The sequence below is a fragment of the Asparagus officinalis genome, chromosome 6 (assembly GCF_001876935.1).
Source record: "Asparagus officinalis chromosome 6, Aspof.V1, whole genome shotgun sequence".
Taxonomy (NCBI): domain Eukaryota; kingdom Viridiplantae; phylum Streptophyta; class Magnoliopsida; order Asparagales; family Asparagaceae; genus Asparagus; species Asparagus officinalis.
The window spans coordinates 69,603,116-69,624,125 of NC_033799.1; the positions used below are offsets into that span (position 1 = coordinate 69,603,116).

General features: G+C 38.3%; 1 protein-coding gene across 1 annotated transcript; it reads right to left on the reverse strand.

Annotated features, from left to right (window-relative positions):
* On the reverse strand, positions 17,917-20,964 carry LOC109845256 (abscisic acid 8'-hydroxylase 3). Its single transcript, XM_020414491.1, has 9 exons — positions 20,658-20,964; positions 20,258-20,576; positions 20,000-20,152; positions 19,649-19,900; positions 19,444-19,533; positions 19,241-19,319; positions 18,884-18,990; positions 18,668-18,786; positions 17,917-18,156 (listed from the first exon to the last, which is right to left on the reverse strand). The coding sequence occupies exons 1-9, from the start codon at positions 20,855-20,857 to the stop codon at positions 18,033-18,035; spliced, it is 1,443 nt and encodes a 480-aa protein (XP_020270080.1). The 5' UTR covers positions 20,858-20,964; the 3' UTR covers positions 17,917-18,032.

Consider the following 21,010-nt stretch of genomic DNA (forward strand, 5'->3'; position numbering starts at 1 on the left):
AACTGAAGCATCAAAGCTTAGATCAAAACGCTTCCATGAGAGAAAACCTGCAATCCAGGATGATGAATTCCCTGAAGTCACAATCAGCATGGCTGACAAAGAAAAGTCTGCGATTGCTTCAAATGGCTATAATCCTGACTTTTCTTTAGGAAGAAAAGTCGATTCAAGAATAGCCAAGCGAATGTCTCAACTCTAATTGGGAGCCACCAGACGTGGAGTTTATCCGAGGATGCACGATGGACTGTCTTCAGATGACGAGCTCTCAGATACGTGTTCTGCAATCGCTTATGACGATATGATGTCTAGAACTGGGCAAGCTAAGGAGTCATTCATGATCACTCATGATCTCATAGATCAGATCTTTCAAGAAGCTCTAGCAAAGCAACAAGAAGAACTCAAGATAAGATGAAAATAGAGATGGAGTTGGCCATGCAACAAATGAGAGAGTTGCAGGCTAAACGACTTTAACATCCTGAGTCCAGTCAGCGAGCTGAATCTATCTGCCGCACTCGAAACGTCGCAGATGATAGTGATCCTAAAGTGGACAAAGTCGTCAAGGCTAATACACCCCTTGATAACACCGAGGGTGGTTCAATTGCACCCCTCAATAACACTGGGGGTGGACAATTTGCTCTTCTTAACATCGCTCGAACAAAGATGAATGCGTGGAAAAAAAGATGAGAGAACTTGAGAGCAAGGTCAATGCCCGCTCAAGAAGTGAAGAAGATGGGCATTCCATGTCCATATCCAAAGGAGTGGGACACAATTCCATACCCGATGAAGTTTGATCTGATTAACTTCACACCGTTTGACAGGAGAGGCTTGCCGACCCAGTATTTGATCTACTTCAAAATTTATTAATGATCTCTAGGAATGAACCCCTGATGAATTGGTCATTCGTGGGTACCCTTCACGGGGCCGCCTTCAATTGGTACCAACGTCTCAAACCAGGAAGTATCAACACCTGGGACAACATGGAGAGCATAATTCTCACCAAATTCTTTGATGATGACACCAAAGTTTCTATCGGAGCTATTCTGGACGAAGAGCAGAAGGACGGGGACTCAGTTGACAGTTTTGTCAAACGCTTCTGCAACAAGGTAATGAATTGCAGGGATCCTATCATAGAGGAGTTCATCTTGCAGACCTACCATAACAATCTCTTCATCGATGTCCTGGAAGCCCTGGGGGTTATGCCATCCAAAACTTGGAAAGAGTTAAAACTTCAGGGTGAGTAGGCCGAACGCTTTCTCAAAAGGAATAAAGACGAGAGAGGCCAACCGACGGCTAAGACACCTGCAATTGTTGTTACATTTATCAAATGTCACAAAAACAACCTTGGAGGCAACAAAGGACTCATGATTCGAGGTTCTAAAAGGAGTATTCCTTCGAAGATGATAAAGTTTCAGCCATCTTTAAGTACCTCCTCGTCAACAATAAAATCAAGGTACCATCGATTATATATCAGGAGCAAGCAAACAAGACATCGAATCTAAAGTACTATGCGTATCACAAGAGGGTTCATCATCCAACCAAGACTTGTTTTACTTTGAAGAACATCATTCTACCCTTGATTGACGCTAGCATAGTAACGGCGAAACAAGCCAAATGAGAATGACGAAGATTCCGATGAGTATATGAGTATAGACTGCTTCTCCTCTTTCGTCCGACAGGTATATGAGGCTAAACTACTCCACATACTTTAATGAGCATACGAGTATAAACTACTTCTCCTCTATCCTCCATAGGTATATGAGGTTAAATTGCTCCCTGATACTCCAACTGGTATACGAGTATAAACTATTTCTCTTATTTCCAATGGGAAGTTTCTAGAGAATATTACTCTTAATATTCTTAAGGATAATCCAATAATATGGCCAAATACAATAGGATTCAGGTTCGCCAAAGAGCTGTGGTGGAATACCTCAATGCATTCCAACGGGAAGATACCATGCATGGTATTCTTAAGTATAACCCGAGATCAGTTGATTATTCAAGATGAAAGCTAGTCATTTGAATAATTCACTCTTAAGCATGATTAATATGATTAAGAACCTCTCGCTGTGGCTATTTAATCATTTCCAAGATGATTAAAACCCTTCCACTATGATTTTTCGAGCACTCTTTCGTCGAGATAAGATTCAATGGCTTCATCCAGTCAATCTTTCTTCACGAAACTCCCACGGTGGAACTGTGGAGTTCTTAATGATCCAAGGTCCCCCACCACAAAATCCTTCACTTGTCAAATCAATTGACGATGGGTCCACAAAAAGTCTTCATGGTTATAGCCATTCTAATTCCCTCTGTGCCTAAGCCTTTAACACTCTCACAGGTAAAGTCCGGACACGACGGTTATATGTACCTTCACTCCCACTTGGTCAAACTTTGCTATAGTTAGGGCCAAAACCGAGATTCTTTCTTGATAAACAAAAAATTCTCCTTCAGATTGGGTAATCAAACCTTCCAATAATTAGGGTTATCTAAATCTTACAGATTCTCAGAGTGAAGATCCCACTCATAGTTTCACCTTTTAGATTCTTAAAGTGGAGATCTTACTTTGAGTTTCTTCTGATGCGGGAGATAGAATATAAAAATTTTCCTCTCTGGCACTGGGTTCGTCTTCGCCCCAAGAGAAGACAAAATCTTTCAACACCAAAATCCATGCCTTTAATGCATAGGGGACTTTATCTCGATCCTTAATTAGAGATAAGTCTGCATCTAACACATGCTGTCGGGTGGTCCTTTCCCATAAAAATGACCAAGTCTACGTATTAAATATCGTAGTGACAAAAATCCATACCTTTCATGTATGGGGGACTTTATCTCGATCCCTAATTAGTGGTAAGTCTGCATCTAACACATGCTGTTGGATGGTCCGTTCCCACGAAAATGACCAAGTCTACGTATTCAACATCATAGCACTAAAATTCCATGCCTTTCATGCTTGGGGGACTTTATCTCAATCCCTAATTAGAGATAAGTCTACGCCTAACACGCGCTTTCGGTTAGTCTTTTACTATGAAAAGACACAAGAATCCATGCCTGGGGGACATTATCTTGATTCCTAATTAGAGATAAGCCTACGCCTAACATGCATTGCTAGGTGGTACGTTCTCGTGAAAGCGATAAAGTCCATGTATTCGATATCATAGCACTAAGTCTAAAAGAGTTTATTCTTTTAGCATAATGTTACATGTAGAATGGACTTAGACAATCTACATGCTAACCCGACTCAAACGGTAGTCAGTAAAAGCTTATCAAATTCGTTGATGGCTGAGGGTTTTCTATTATGCTTAGATAAAGCTTGCAACGACAGATTCACTCTCCTAGCTCGGAGAGCTTCTCTTCACAAAACTCGTACAAGCTATATCTTCAAATCAGCTTTAATAGTCATTAACGTACCAGCTTCATCAATTGGTCTCGTGACTTGAGAAACCTAGAGTAGCTTCAGAGATAGTAGCTGTATCAGCATCAACGGTTGGTCCTATAATCAAATCTCGCACAAAGAGCTCAACCTGAAGAGGGTCCAACTCATTCTCAGCTTGTTGTTCCCACACTCTGATGAGTATACGAGTATAAACTACATTTCCTTGAACCTTCGATGGGTACACGGGGTTAAATTGATTCCTGAAACTTTGAGGGGTATATGAGTATAAACTGATTCTCCATGCTCCAACGCGTTAAGAACTTAAACTGTGTAGACTCCAGTTAACATATGAGTATAAACTGTGTTCACACTGCTCAATGTGTGATGATGAAAGTTAATGCCAGTCAACGCGTGACAATGAAGGCCAGCGTCGGACAACACGTTGCGATGAAGGTCAATGCCGATCAAAACATCGATATTTTCACTAAAATAAGGCTCAATGGCATCATAATGAGGGTCGATGCCGGTCAACGCATCGATAATTTCATCGAAACAAGGCTCAGGAAAAATTCTAGGCCAAAGGATAATCCCGGGAAGTTCAATTGTGATTCAGATATGAATTCCGGACGAAGACGACCAGTTCAACATCGATTCGATGACACGAGCTAAATTCAGAAATCCACACGCCAGTTTTTAGTTTAATATTTTGACAACGGTCAGACGATAAATGCAGCACCAGAAGAATTTTAACTATTCCACAAAATACTGAATAGACTGAAAGCTGAAGAAGTCATATAACTTAAAAATATTACATTTCTAGCTTTATTACATCAATACATAAAATACAAGAGAATTGTTGTCCACTACCATCCATAAATAAAATATCCACGCAAGATGATAAAGCATATAACTTAATCAACATTAAAAAAATATGCATCTATCTAGTTATGCAACAAATTGAACTAGATAGCATAGGGATTAACTGACTACTACAGTGCCCGGTCAGATGGAGTGCTACAATACCCCTGGTGGATACAGTACCTGTTCGGGTCGAGTACTACAGTACCCAACTGATACAGTAACGATCGGATCGACTGCTACAATCCCCCCTCCCCCCGACTGCTACAGTGTTGATCTGGTCGACTGCTACAACACACGACTACTACAATATCTGGTCAGGTAGACTACTGCAGAACCCGACTGCTACAGTACTGATAGACTGCTTGAGTCCCTACTCGGGTCAACTCCTATACTACCCGTTAGCTATAGTATTGGCGGACTTCTATAGAAGGATTATCCAAACTCAAATAGGACTATCATGCTTATAAATACAACTACACTAGTTGTAATCAAGTCTTTTGAAATTTATACAAGTGTTCTTACTCTTAAAAACTTATGAACCAAAAATCATATTTTTGAATCAACAACTTGTATAACTAATTACAAAACAACTTGATTTAATTAACTAGTTTCATCTAAACTAGTAATTAGAAGCAAGATATAAAGACCCCTATGAATTAGATGTGCATGTAAAGATTCAATTAGATAGAACCATGACTTTGATACCATGAAGGAAATCCCTGCTTGATCTATATGCAATATACGCAGCGGAAGACTGTATGTATGAAAATAAAAAATATGTAGAGAGCATGATATCCATAACAGGTGTTGATGACTATGACCAAACAATCAATCAGATCCGGGCTAGGATCAGTTCTGATATAGAATTGGATCGATCCCCCTGGGTCCTTGCCAGGATGAGGTATGGGAGAGTGATGAAGGAGTCGCTTCCTTCTCCGACTTTATGCCTAGTTTTAGAGTGGGGGCTTGATGCCCACACTGCACAGACAAGAAGAACCCGTGAGAGGCCGGGAACCGGTTCTCCCATGGTTCCTCCAACGGTCAAGTTAGTGAAACTCGAGTGGGGAAGGGTAAGGTAAACAACCGAGGTTGTTCTTGAGATGGCCATATGTCGTTACAGAGGATCTGCGTGTGTTCCTTTGTGTGAACGAAGAACTATGTGCTCTTTTTCTTAGAGAGAGAGAGAGAGAGAGAGAGGAAGTCAGGTAGCCTTAGCTTTTTCCTGGACTCATATTGAGTTTGGCCTCCCTTGAGGTTAGAATTCTACCTGTATATGTCTCCATCATGTGGATAAATGGGTCACCCCTAGCCAAGCATGGGGGGCGGTGATGAAGTGCGGGCTAAGAGCTGAGTCATCCCTTGCTTTATAGGTTTCGACTGGCGATTGGAGGGGAAGTCATTTCGGCACGGGAGAGGGTGTCTCTGCATTTTTCGAGAAGTGATTGAAAGCGTGAAAGGAGACACGCAGGCAGGTTGAGTCATCCCTCGCTTTACAGGTATTAACTAGCGACTAGAACGGAAGTCACTTAGGCATGGGAGAGAGTGTCTCCACATTTTCCAAGAAGTGATTGAGGGAGTGGCAGAAGGCACGTGGACCATTGACAAGTCATGGAGACTGTCAGACTAGAATCTGGATAAGGCTTGTCCGAGGTGGATTGGGATGTTGACATATGCTATGAGGGAGAGGCTTGAGACTAGGGTCGAGTTCTCAACTTCGTCGATAACAAGGAATGTCCACCAAGTTGTCTTCGCGAGTTGCTAAGTGAGTGGTTGAGTGCCCTAGGTCGGTCTTCCTCGACGATAGGGTTGACTGACATTGCCTTTCGTGTCGGCCTAAAAGAACGCCGACTTGATGAGTCGACGGGGTCGAGGCCTCTGTTAGGCTTGGGCCACTAAGTTGGTTGATGTCGGTTTGCCAGAGCTATGATTGTATCATTTTGTAAACACCCGTATCTTTGGTGAGTAACTAGCATAATACCAGGACCAACCTAATTAAATCTAACATGATCCTTATATTAAATAGAGCAAACAAGAGTTTCAAAGTCATACTTGTGAAGTGTGATTCGATGGTAGATCGAACAACGCTTAGCTCATGCTCCTTGTTATAGTAAACCTCCTTGTAGTGGATCTCCAAAGCTTCAAGTGAACGTAAAAAATTGGATCCTTCTTGAGACACAAGGCAAAATATCCACCCCGGGGTTCTTAAAATCCTATTACTTTCTCTTACTCAAAGATTGCTAGAGTTTAGTAAGAGGTAGAGCTATCTTTTATTCTCTTATGGAAAACCAATTTTTCATTCGTTCATAGATTAACCTTTTCATAAGAGAGAGAGAGAGAGAGAGAGAGAGAGCGCTTATATTTATAGAGTAAGATATATCATGACTCATCTCATGAGTCATGGCATGAGTCATCAAAAGTAATGATTCAATTCATGAGTCATGCAATGACTCATCTCATGAGTCATGCAATGAGTCATGAAAAATCAAAACCATGTGTTTAAAACCATGTTCCCAAACCATACCACTTAATGACTCATCTCATGACTCATTAATCATAGTATAATGAAATGTATATTTCATAAATAAAAATACCATATTATTATTACTAATACGGTAATTTAAAAATATTGTATTTAATATTTTTCCAATCTTTAACTAACAAGTCATCATATGACAAAAAAGTCAACCAATTGACCAAAAGTCAACTTTATGAAAAAAATTCTAGAAATGATTTCTTATTCACATAGCATCCTGATTTTACAGATACATATAATCATTTATGTGTATCTGGTAAAAATCATATATGCGTATCAATCATACGCATTACTCTATAAATTTGTATTTCATAAGATTCAAGTATGCGCTTGGTGTGACTCTAGGGCCCAACTTAAAACTCGACAATGGATCATATCCATAAGTACAACAGAGATGCTAGCTACATATGAAAACTACCCGGGTATAAGTTGTGATAAAGGTCTATAAGATGCTTACCCAATTTTATCAGGACCACTCAGTGATAATACCATACAGTCTGGTCTCTTCATCAAACTATGTCAAACTATTGAGCCTAGGTATGGTAAACTGTCAAACCCAAATAGCTTGATTAATGTTTGTTTATATTAAATTCATAACCTATAAGATCAAACTGACACTCAGTTTATCTTTTTCACCTCGACCAAGGATTTTCAGGTTATAGTTATATCAAACAATGTTATGACATCAACCCCCTACACTGGGAGAGACAAATCTCATCTTGGTATCTCAATATCTATTTATGTCTTGGGATGCACCCAATAAAAACTATTATGCACAACTCAATGAGAACTGTGGTTAGGTAAAAGTCTACGTACACCTATACTGACATGTAAGATATTGCACACATGCCTCAGGTCAAGAGACTACTTTGTACTATATCACTTGAGAACTTTTATTTGACAGTTAAATATAATTACCAACTAAATATTCTCGGCGAGTCGTTCAGTCAACTCATTCACTAATGAGTCACCTGTATACTGTATCTTGATGTCTAGTCAACTCATTCACTAATGAGTCACCTGTATACTGTATCTTGATGTCTCACATCAATGATCTAAGAGATGATCATCGTCATTCAAAAAGACAAATAGAGTACACACTAGTCTTGCTAAAGTGATGATGTCCTATCTCAACAATTCATCGACTAGGAACATTTTAGAATATATGTTAGCGACTAATCAGATCTCTTCTTCATTAATATCAACATCGAAATTCTGATAGTCTAGTATAATTCTAAGGACTTTATCTGTATTAAAAAAATACCAGATAAATACTGACCAAAATAGCATATTATCATTTTGAACAAGGATGTTATATTCATATAGGTCCTGTTACAATATACAATTATTGTCTGCAGGGCACCTATATCTAACATCACCTTCATTCCATATACATGAAAATAATTGAGTGACTATTTTTCGAACAAATCGCCAATTAAATATATATTGCTCATGCGGTTTGTATTATAAAAGCTTTAGCTCAGCACAATATTTTTTATTTTTGCAGATATGGAATAGCTTCATGTATAAGCTGAACTTTGAATGTGGTGCTTTTCTAGAAGGCAATAGTTAAGGAAGCCACTATTTTACCTTGTGTGTAGCCGAATGACATGTTTTAGGGTTATGTCAATATTTATGACGGTGCACTTTTGAGATTGTACGTATTAGTTATGTAAATAGATGCTTTAAACTTTTACCATCAACAACTTTTATATTTTTTTGAAAAGCAATGTGAATGGAAGTACTAGGCTTGACACATACATGAGACTTGTTTTGCGCATGGGTCACTGGTGCAGCTTACCTCATATCTATCTTTCGCTACTGTTTCAGGGCGTGATAGTAATGTTAGCCCTTATGTTTTGATGATGTTTACAACCACCATTAACGGTACTAATGGCTTATTGAGTGCAAATGTAGAAAATTCATTTATCAAGCTTGTTAGTGCCATGTATGGAGGATTGGATGGAATATACGCTACAACGATGATATCCAAAGGAGGATGAGGCATAATGATGAAGCAAAGTTAATTCAAGAACAACAAATTCATAAAGAAGCTTCATCAAACTTAAAGCTATATCAAGATTCAAGAACTATATTCTATGTGAGGATATTAGCTTGTTTTTCTATTTTCTCTATAGTGCTAGAATGTAGGCAAAGAGTTACTGATTTTACTTGAAGCTATTGGGACTCACACACACTTTATCGTACTTAAGTTTTTAAGCGTTTTTCATAAAATACTATTTTTCACAAATATGATGACCTATCTGCAAAATTCTTTTTCCAAACAGTTTGTTTTTAGTATTAAAAACATTTTATAAAGTTTCATAATTTTCAAAGGTCAAATAAATATTTTGTAAATATTTTAGTTAAGTCAAAAATCAGTTTCTGCAATGTATCAGAATGCGGTCGACCGGACCGGTCGACCGCACCTATGATCATTCATCAGTATTTTCCAGAGAGGTCGTCGGTCGACCGGTGCGGTTGACCGAAATCTCAATTTCTATATCGGTCGACCGCGCCGGTCGACCGATGATGGCTCTGCTTGTTTTCCAAGTTTTCAAAGTTGTTCGCGGTCGACCGGATTTTCGGTCGATCAACCGAAGCATTTTTTCGGTCGACCGAAATTCCCTTCGGTCAACCGAAAATCTTTCTTCGTTCAGCCGCGACTTTTTTTAAACGGTCGATTGCCTCATTTGCTGTGCTTACACTTAACCGTGTTTGGCACAGTCTGTGGTAATGGTCTGAAAAGAAGATTATTTTCTTAATTGGGAAGATTGGGTTGTGTTTTCAAAATGTTTAATCTCATCTATTTAAACCCTTTCTCCTTCATCTTTCCAGTTGCCCTAACGTTTGCAAAAACCAGAGAGACTGCTGTCTTCCTGAGAAAATTTTTAAATCTGTTTTCTCTGTGGTTTTTTGTGTGTGTTCACTTCCAAGCTTCAGTAATTCTTCTCTTTGCCATAGGGGCTGTGTAAAGAGAGAGTTTTGCATCTTTTCTTCTGCTGTGTGAGTGAGATTTTGTGTAGATCAACTGTGAGGGAGTATGATCTGTTAAGATCAAACTGTGTAGTGAGAGATCGTGTGGGATCGCTGTGTAGACGAAGTTCCGGCTGCCAAACCGGGTGTGTAGTGGATTTCTCCTCGAGAGTGGGGATCGGGGACGTAGGTTAGAGGACCGAACCTCGTTAACACATCGCGCGTCAAAGGATAACGATTCCTAACCCTATCTCTTTTACTTTAATCGCATTACTGTTTTGTGGTTTGCTTGTGTTTGTTTTTATTGCATATTAGAGCCTTTTGACCCTAATCACCCCCTCTAGGGTCCAACAATTGGTATCAGAGCTTTGGTCTCTATATCAGTTTTTGGTTTAACAACCTTAGAGAAAAGATCCAATGGAGGCTTCTTTGAATATGCATATGTTAGAAGGACAATCCACCACTAGACCACCACTCTTCACCGGGAGCAATTTTGCTTATTGGAAGGCTAGGATGAGAATTTATCTTCGTTGCATTGATCTTGACATCCTAGAGCTCATAGAAAAGAAATATGTAGAGAAGTCCAAAGTCGGGAGCATGACCGATGGAGAAAGGAACCTAGCCAATCTCAATGCTAAGGCCATGAACGCCTTAATTTGTGGTCTCTCCCCAAATGAATACAATAGAGTTTCCACATGTGCAACCTCACACGAAATTTGGGTAAAATTATGTGTCACACATGAAGGAACCCCCCAAGTTAAGGAATCTAAGATTAGTGGACTTATGCATGATTATGAGCTATTTAAAATGCTTCCTAATGAATCCATTGATGCTATATTTTCCCGTTTTACTAATATCATTAATGAATTACATGGTCTTGACAAGCAATTGTCCATTCAAGAGATGAACTACAAGATACTTCGCTCCTTGACTCCGGCATGGGAGCCCAAGGCTACGGCCATTGAGGAAGCTCATGACGTCACTACCTTAGCTCTTGATAGCCTCATCGGAAAGCTCAAAGTGCATGAGAAGAAGCTCAAGGGGAAGGAAAAGGAGGAAGTGCCATCACGCGAAGTTGAGGAGCCGTCACCAAAGTTGAAGACCATAGCTCTCAAAAGAGCTAGTGACAACTCATCTTCATCATCGGATAGTGAAGTCGATTTTTCTAGAGAAGTGGCTCATCTCTCTAGAAGAATCTCTAGACTCATAAGAATGAACAAGAAATTTAACCCTCGATCTAACAACAAGTTTTCCTCTCGTGTAGGTAAATGTTTTAAGTGCAATTAACCGGGTCACATCACTAAGGATTGACCTAAGCTCAAGGAAAAGTATATGAAGTACAAGAAGAAGAATGCTATGTATGTCGGATGGGAAGAATCCGAACCAAGTGATTCGGATAGTGATGAAGAAGGAGCCAAACTTGCTCTTCATGACCCAAATGTTTGTTTCATGGCAAATGAACATGAGATAATATCCGAGGCCGAAAGTGAATCTTTCTATATGCAATGTGACATAGCTATGGCTTTAGAAGAGTTGAACTTTGAATTTAAAAGAATGTGTAAAGAATAATCTTCTTTTAAAAAATTGCATGCCTCTTGTGATATTAAGTTAGAACAACTAACAACCTCTCTTGCTCTAAAAGATGAATTGCTAGGAGATCTCGATTTCGAGAATAAGCAACTAAGATCAAAGATTAAAATATTGGAAATTGAGGGTTGTAGGACTAGACCCAATCATGCTTATGCTAACTACAATCACTATGATAGAAATAGGTTTCATGGTTCAAACATCTGTACATACAAAAGAAATTTTGTATGCACTTATTGTATGAGACATGGACACATTTCTACTCATTGTAGAATTAAAGATAACCATGATTTTTATGGAATAATGTGGGTACCCAAAGGTACCAAGACTACTAACCACTAAGGACCCAAGACATGGGTACCTAAAGCTACTATACCTTCATCTTCTTCTTTTGTAGGGAACGTCATGGCAACGACGTAAGGAGATGTGGTACCTTGATAGTGGTCGCTCACATCATATAACGGGCAACAAAGAGTTATTTGCAACCCTATCAAGGATTGAAGGAGGTAGCGTCTCCTTCGGTGGTGGTGCCTATCAAGGATTGAAGGAGGTAGCGTCTCCTTCGGTGGTGGTGAGAAAGGTAAAATCATTGGTATCGGTTCTATTGGTAAGAAACCTTCGGTGGTGGTGAGAAAGGTAAAATCATTGGTATCGGTTCTATTGGTAAGAAACCTTCACCCATTATATAAGATGTTTATTTAGTAAATGGTTTGAATCATAATCTTCTTAGCAATAGCCAATTAAGTGATAAAGGTTTTGATATTTCATTTAAACCGAATAAATGCATCATTCGTATGAATGGAAAAATTGTTTTTATTGCTAATCGTAAATCTAATGTATACATTTTTGAGATGAATGAATTAGTAAATCAAGATGTGAAGTGTCTTGCGGCAATTGATGAAAATCCTTGGATTTGGCACAAAAGACTTGGACATGCAAATATGGAGTTAATATCAAAATTATCTAAGAGAAATCTTGTGAGAGGATTACCTAGCTTGCACTTCATCAAAGATACCACATGTGAGGATTGTGTTAAAGGTAAACAAACAAAATCCTCTTTCAAATCCATCAATGAGGTATCAACTTCTAAACCCTTGCAATTACTTCATCTTGATTTGTTTGGTCCTATGCGTGTTACCTCTCTTGGAGGCAAACACTATGTTTTTGTGATTATTGATGATTTTTCTCGTTTTACATGGACAATATTTCTTGCTAAGAAAAATGATTGTTTTGAAGAATTTGCTAATCATGTTAAAAGAATTGAAAATGAAAAAGATTTGAAAGTTGTTAAAATAAGAAGTGATCATGGTGGTGAATTTCAAAATGAATTTTTCTATGATTTTTGTGCTCATCATGGTATAACTCATATGTTTTCCGCTCCTAGAACACCACAACAAAATGGTGTTGTTGAACGGAAAAATCGCACCATACAAGAGATGGCACGCACTATGTTTAATTCTTTTGATTTGCCAAAATATTTTTGGGCGGAAGCCGTCAACACGGCTTGCCATGTTTTAAATCGTGTTTTGATTAGACCAAAACTTAAGAAAACTCCATATGAACTTTTTTTATGGAAAAACTCCTTTTATTGGTTATTTTCGTATCTTTGGTTGTAAATGTTTTATTTTAAATACAAAAGATCACCATGATAAATTTGATTCCAAAATTGATATTGGTATTTTCTTGGGTTATGCACCTCGAAGTAAGGCTTATAGGGTCTTTAATAAACGAAGTCTCGTTGTTGAAGAATCTATAAACGTTACTTTTGATGAGACTAATATTGGTTCTCAAGTTTTTCTACCTAGGAAAGATGATGATGATGATGTTGAGGGAGGATTGGACTTATTGCAAATCAATGATACTCCTTCTATAGAAGCTCAAAAGGATGTGAATAGCTCAAATAACAATGAACAAATTGAACCTTCTAAAGCTTGGAAATTCACATCAAACCATCCAAAGGAACAAGTTATTGGGAGCCCTTCAAAAGGAGTTATTACTCGCTCAAAAGCCTTGAGTGAGTGTGGTAATGTTGCATTTCTATCTCAACTAGAACCTAAAAAGATTAATGATGCTTTAAATGATGAGTTTTGGGTTTTGGCTATGCATGATGAACTAAACAATTTTCATAGAAATGATGTTTGGAAGTTAGTTCCTAGACCTAACAATGCTAGTGTTATTGGTACTAAATGAGTTTTTAGAAACAAACTTGATGAACATGGTATTGTTACTAGGAATAAAGCTCGTTTAGTTTCCCAAGGATACAATCAAGAGGAGGGCATAGACTATGATGAAACCTTTACACCGGTTGCAAGGTTGGAATCTATTAGGATGTTTTTGGCATTTGCTAGCTTTAAAATTTCAAACTATTTCAAATGGATGTTAAAAGTGCCTTCTTAAATGGTTTTATAGAAGAGGAAGTGTATGCTGAGCAACCCCCCGGTTTTATAGATCATGTTTTTCCTAATCATGTTTACCGGGTACAAAAAGCTTTATATGGGTTGAAACAAGCTCCTAGAGCTTGGTATGCTCGCCTATCTAGTTTTCTTATTGAAAATGGTTTTTCAAAAGGATCAATTGATAACACTCTTTTTGTGAGAAAAAGGAAAAATGATTTCATTTTAGTTCAAATATATGTGGATGATAATATTTTCGGTGCAACTAATGAATCCTTGTGCAAGGAATTTTCTAAAGTAATGCAGGATCACTTTGAGATGAGTATGATGGGAGAGCTTACATTCTTTCTCAGGCTCCAAGTCAAGCAAACTAAGGATGGAATCTTCATTACACAAAGCAAGTATGCGAAGGAATTGGTGAAGAAATTCAATTTGGAGAATTCTAAGCATGCGCCTACTCCCATGAGTACTAGTGTTAAGCTTGATGCGGATGAGAGTGGTGAAGATGTGGACCAAAAAGTATACCGAGGTATGATAGGTAGTCTTCTTTATCTCACCGCTAGTAGACCCGATATCATGTTTAGTGTGTGTGCATGTGCACGTTTTCAAGCATCTCCAAAAGCATCTCATTTAATTACGGTTAAAAGGATCATTAAGTATGTTAATGGAACTTTTAACCTTGGTTTATTTTATCCAAGAAGCACCTCTTTTGATTTAAATGGTTTTTGTGATGCCGACTTTGCCGGATGTAAGGTAGATCGCAAGAGTACTAGTGGAACATGCCAATTCTTAGGAAATTCACTTGTTTCTTGGGCTTCTAAGAAACAAAATTGTGTTGCGTTGTCCACTACGGAAGCGGAATACATTACCGCCGGCTTATGTTGTGCTCAAGTTTTATGGATGAAACAAAGCTTAGTTGACTATGATTTGAGTTTTCAAAATATTAAACTTTTTTGTGATAACACAAGTGCTATAAATATTTCTAAAAATTCGGTTTTGCATTCTAGAACCAAGCATATTGATGTGCGCCATCATTTCTTACGCGATCATGTAGAGAGACAAGATGTATCCCTAGTATTTGTTGACACAAAATCTCAATTAGCGGATATATTTACTAAACCTCTTAGAGAGGATGATTTTTGTCGCATAAGAAATGATTTGGGCTTATGCACTATGTGAAAGTTCTACATTGCTTGCTTGTTTAGTTGCACTTCCTATTTCTCTTTACCTCATTTTTTATGGTGACAAAGGGGGAGAGAAATCTCCTCATTTGTTGCATATACTTAGAGAGAGCTCATAGATAGAGGGAGCACCTATCTATAAGCTATTTTATTTTTTCTCTTATAATGGTTGGTTGTCATCATCAAAAAGGGAGAGATTGTTAGACCTTATGTTTTGATGATGTTTACAACCACCATTAACGGTACTAATGGCTTATTGAGTGCAAATGTAGAAAATTTATTTATCAAGCTTGTTAGTGCCATGTATGGAGGATTGGATGAAATATACGCTACAACGATGATATCCAAAGGAGGAGGAGGCATAATGATGAAGCAAAGTTAATTCAAGAACAACAAACTCATAAAGAAGCTTCATCAAACTTAAAGCTATATCAAGATTCAAGAACTATATTCTATGTGAGGATATTAGCTTGTTTTTCTATTTTCTCTCTAGTGCTAGAATGTAGGCAAAGAGTTACTGATTTTACTTGAAGCTATTGGGACTCACACACACTTTTTCGTACTTAAGTTTTTAAGCGTTTTTCATAAAATACTATTTTTTCACAAGTATGATGACCTATCTGCAAAATTCTTTTTCCAAACAGTTTGTTTTTAGTATTAAAAACATTTTATAAAGTTTCATAATTTTCAGAGGTCAAATAAATATTTTGCAAATATTTTAGTTAAGTCAAAATTCAGTTTCTGCAATGTATCAGAATGCGGTCGACCGGACCGGTCGACCGCACCTATGATCATTCGTCAGTAATCTCGATTTCTATATCGGTCGACCGCGCCGGTCGACCGATGATGGCTCTGCTTGTTTTCTAAGTTTTCAAAGTTGTTCGCGGTCGACCGGATTTTCGGTCGGTCGACCGAAGCATTTTTTCGGTCGACCGAAATTCCCTTCGGTCAACCGAAAATCTTTCTTCGTTCAGCCGCGACTTTTTTCAAACGGTTGATTGCCTCGTTTGCTGTACTTACACTTAACCGTGTTTGGCACAGTCTGTGGTAATGGTCTGAAAAGGAGATTATTTTCTTAATTGGGAAGATTGGGTTGTGTTTTCAAAATGTTTAATCTCATCTATTTAAACCCTTTCTCCTTCATCTTTCCAGCTGCCCTAACGTTTGCAAAAACCAGAGAGACTGCTGTCTTTCTCAGAAAATTTTCAAATCTGTTTTCTCTGTGGTTTTTGTGTGTGTTCACTTCCAAGCTTCAGTAATTCTTCTCTTTGCCATAGGGGCTATGTAAAGAGAGAGTTTTGCATCTTTTCTTCTGCTGTGTGAGTGAGATCTTGTGTAGATCAACTGTGAGGGAGTGTGATCTGTTAAGATCAAACTGTGTAGTGAGAGATCGTGTGGGATCGATGTGTAGACGAAGTTCCGGCTTTCAAACCGAGTGTGTAGTAAATTTCTCCTCGAGAGTGGGGAGCGGGGATGTAGGTCAGAGGACCAAACCTCGTTAACACATCGCGCGTCAAAGGATAACGATTCCTAATCCTATCTCCTTTACTTTAATCGCATTACTGTTTTGTGGTTTTCTTGTGTTTGTTTTTATTGCATATTAGAGCCTTTTAACCCTAATCACCCCCCTCTAGGGTCCAACAAGTAAGATGTTATCACAACATTCATTTAGTAATAGTCAAGGACTGAGATGACCCTTAAGATTTCTTGAGATTCATGCAATTTATCATCTTTATTTAATTCCCAGAGAAAATTATTGGAGGACTTAAATCATATTGAAATAGAAATAAGAGTCCACGTCGCATAACGGTGATACTAGTATGTGCCCAATAGCATGTCACGGCGAGGATGGCACCAATGTAAGATGGGGTTAACTGTAGTACCCTGATATGACAGTCCCACATCGATTGCTAACTAAAGCTTGTGATGGTTTATAATGTAATCCATGGAAGCCAAGTGCAGCATCAGCTAGTCGATTTTGGTAGTGGTTTAAGCCAAACAACGTGGTATACTTAGTGGTTCCGTGGTTTACATCCGGCAAACAGGCTCGTAGGCCCGTGGCGTGATAGAATGTATGTATAGGTGTATATAGTATGTATGTATATGTATTATGTACGTATGTAGACACATACATTGTGTGGATGAGTACATATATACGTACATACGAGTGTATGTATCTTGTGTATTTATGTATTTATTTATGTGTCCCTAGTTATGTCTATTTCTTCAGTAACATTATGCAAATAATTTTATCTGATGTTTCAGCAAATACTACTCCCAAAGGACCTTCATCACTGTAGATGTCTCATTCAGGATTCTAGCAACGTGATCCCAAAATCTTGCAATAAATCTGTGCACCCCAGTGACCCCACAGGCAGTTGCTCCACAAATTATACTGACTGTGTTCAACACAAGACACGGATACTTTCAGATATAGTCTCTCAACACTTTATGTTGTTTAGGGACTTTACTCCTGTGATGTTCATGAAGCAGGGTTGTTGGCAAATGCTAGTGACCTCTAACTCTCTGTGCTAGCTGAGATCCTCTCCAGAGTATTCTAAAATTTGGGCGACAGTATGCTATACTGAAAGATCCAAATGATTATTTTGACATCCAACAAATAATCTGTTTATCACCACTCGATCATAATGAATGTGCAGTGTCTCCTTATTGGTACCAGATTTCTCTCGTACTTGCAGCCAATAGGAGCGTGACACTTGTCGACTCTTGCGCGGCATCATCCTCGTGCTATGCGCATTAAAGAAATGTGTAGGAACGTGGCAGAAGGCAACATGTGGAAGTCTACATAATTTATCTATACCTAATGTGCTGAGTGAGCATCCTTCTCTGGTGCCTTTGATTTTATATCTGCTTTAAATACATGTCTAGTGTGACTTGAATGTAGATTTCTGCTGTATCTAGCAATTTTAACAAGATGTATTGTTATTCTGTCAATCTCTCTCTTAAATTGAAATGAGAATTACAGGTTTGAAAATGGTAATGCCCAAGAATGGAAAGGGACTCAAATAATACGATGAAAACTAGATTCATCCCCTTTGATTGAACAATCCAATAGAAGGATAAATGAAACTAGCCAATAACGAACATCAGTCTCTAATTTTATCAATTTAGGTTCAACGTCTGAGGTTATCATCATTGTTGCAGTTTGATTCACTTCGAAAAATAGCTGGTAGTCCACGCGTTGGTACTGGAAATGGGCTATACTCTACTTCATTGTGAGACCCGAAGACCTCCAATCTGCATAACGTAATTTTTGCACAGTTAAAGAATGGAAGTAAGCAAAATAAGTAGAAAGTTTTTTTTATAATGGCTGCAAAATGGCATGGAGAGAAACTTGAATAGCTATTAGAGTATTTGCTGGTATCATCAGCCAAATATGTTTAAAGGAGACTTTCACCGCTCTTATGGAGAAAAGAAAAGATGTTCTAATTTCAGGTTCCATCACTCAAATTCAGGGATAAGTGAGAATCCCGTACGTATTTGCCTTGAATGCAGTTTTGGTTCAGAATAAAACAAGATTATAAAAAAATTACTCTGCGTTTCTCTTTCAACACAGTCCAAATTTTAAGATTTAGATTTTTCTTTCTTTTTGTCTCAAGTTCCTTCATTATCATGTGTAATCTTCTAAAAAAAAGTTTTCATTTTCCAGAAAAAAAGTCCTTCTAATTGTCACAATACAACAGTAAAACCATAATCCATATCCAACAAGGAAAAATAATTCAAATTTAAATAAGCTTAATACACAAACCTGTATTTCGTAACTAAGTGGTGAATGAATATGAACATTTCAAGCTTGGCAAGCTCATTGCCAGGACAGGCATGGGTTCCATTTCCAAAGGGCAAGAATGTATTTGGCTTGGGTGATGCCTGCATTTTACCAAAATGATAGCAACTTTATCAATTCCTAAAATATGAGGAATAAATGCATTTCAAAGTAAAACATCTCTTAATCAAAGACACATACCAAGAATCTAGAGGGGTCAAATTTTTGTGGATCTGAGAAGAATTCCGGATTGTGATGTATGTTCCTGAATAGAGGCATTACCTTCCACCCCTTTGGGATAAGGTAGCCTGTAAATAGAAATTAATTAAATACCAAGCAAAAATATTGAACAAAAAACCATTAGTAAAATATTTATTTTTTCAATCACAACCGTCTATTATTTAGTGGACGATTTAGTGGTCGATTCTGATTCAGCTTGAGTAAAAAGTAGGAATGAGTGCAGATCAGGGGAATATGCTAAGTGTGACTGTGGAAATCGACTCTTTACTGTTGTATTTTGGTTTTTTTTTTCGTTGTCGTCGTCTTTCTCATGTTTACCTTTGTATTCAACATCAGCCACTGCCTCTCTGAATGTGAAAGAAATGATACTTGCCATCCTCAAACTTTCTAGTATAACCTGGATAAGCAAACAGTAACCTTGTGTCAATTACAACCACGCATTTATATACCCAATTAGTGAATTAGATAGTGGATAGAAGCAAGTACTAAACTCAGCTGATTGATTTGAATTGTGAACATACCCTGTGAGTGAGGGCCATGCTTCGTGTTTGACCCCATGTCAAGGGTTGGCTCCCACATCCGTTTGACTCGTATATGGCCATTTGCTCTTCCTGCAAACCAAAGAAAGTTCGGCACATGCTAAATTTTAAGTCTCTTTCATCTCGTAATCGTCAGTTTGAAGGAAAGTTAAATTTAGATTTCTCTCTCCGTTCGATGTATTTTTACCTTCACAGCTTCTAAAAGTTTTTGGTTATCGTAGAGATACTTGATGATCCATGTAAGAACACTCGCCGTTGTGTCCTGCGCAGCAAAAAGAATGCCGATAATGTTATCGGATATCTGGTCATCAGTCAGAAGTTGTGTTCCTTGCTCGTTTTTTGTGTCCATGAAGTAGCCTAGCAAATCCTTTCTAGTTTCTCCCTCCTTCCTCCTCTCGTTAATTATCTCGTGAAATATCCTACTTAGCTCCTTTCGTGCCTATCACAAAACAATTTCGGAAACCAATTGTGAAGTTGTTCTTCCTCTGTGCAGAAGAGTGCCAACCAAAAGAAAAAAAAAATAGAAACCTAGACTTACAGTGATGGCCTTTTTATACAAAGTTCCGGGAAAAATAGTCGGGAAAGAATTATAACCCTTGTCCACTACGAAGTAATTCTTCTTTAGCTCTTTCTTGTAGCGTTCCTCAATCCGACTGCCGAAGATTGTGAGGACACCAACATCAAAGGTTAACTACATAAGAAAAATTGATGTCAGAAAGGAAATAAATAAATAAATAACCGATCACACATTAATTACAGTTATCCGTAGATCGTGACGGGAGATACACTGACCGACCTGTTTCATTGCATGGAAAGTGGTAATGAGATGCCCATCCCAAGCACTTAGCATGGACAAAACAATCTTTTCGATATCAGGAACAAGACTTTTGATCGCTTCAGGTGTGAATGAAGCCAGAACCATCTTTCTTACTCGTGTATGATACTCTCCTTGGTGGAAGAACAGCGCTGATGGCCCGATCATCTTCTCCTTGCTGCGAGGGTACGTGGGCTTAAAAAGATGAGCTTGGGTGACCAACACGAATCGCGCTGCTTCCGGGCTTGCCAGCATCACACAAGGGCAGCCCAAAATGTGGGTCTTGAAGATCTCTCCATACCTGTACGTAGTTTCATTGATCACGTCAGAGGAATAATGCAGAGCCCTTTTAAAAGATACAGAAAAAGAAATTATTTCAAACCTTTTCTCTTTTGTTGCGAAGAAGAGACTAGGGTCTTGCGAATAGAGCTGAGGGGTTTCTCCTACGTAGGGCCATCCCATTGAGCCAGGAGGGAGCTTTAGCTTCATCTGATGAGTTTTTCTCTTGTGCTTCATTCTGAATAAATAGGAGAGAATGGCTACGAGGAGGACAGTGTAGATAAGGATGTAGGCCATCTCCATTTCTGAGATACAAAAGCTTTGTTGGTGTTTAGAATTGAGAAGGAAAAGTGTTATGGTTGGGGTTTTGAGACGATGGTAGGGGGTTTATATAGGGAATGAAGAGGAAATGTATGGGGACAAAATTTCAGGGGAAGAGGTTAATGAGGAAGGCAT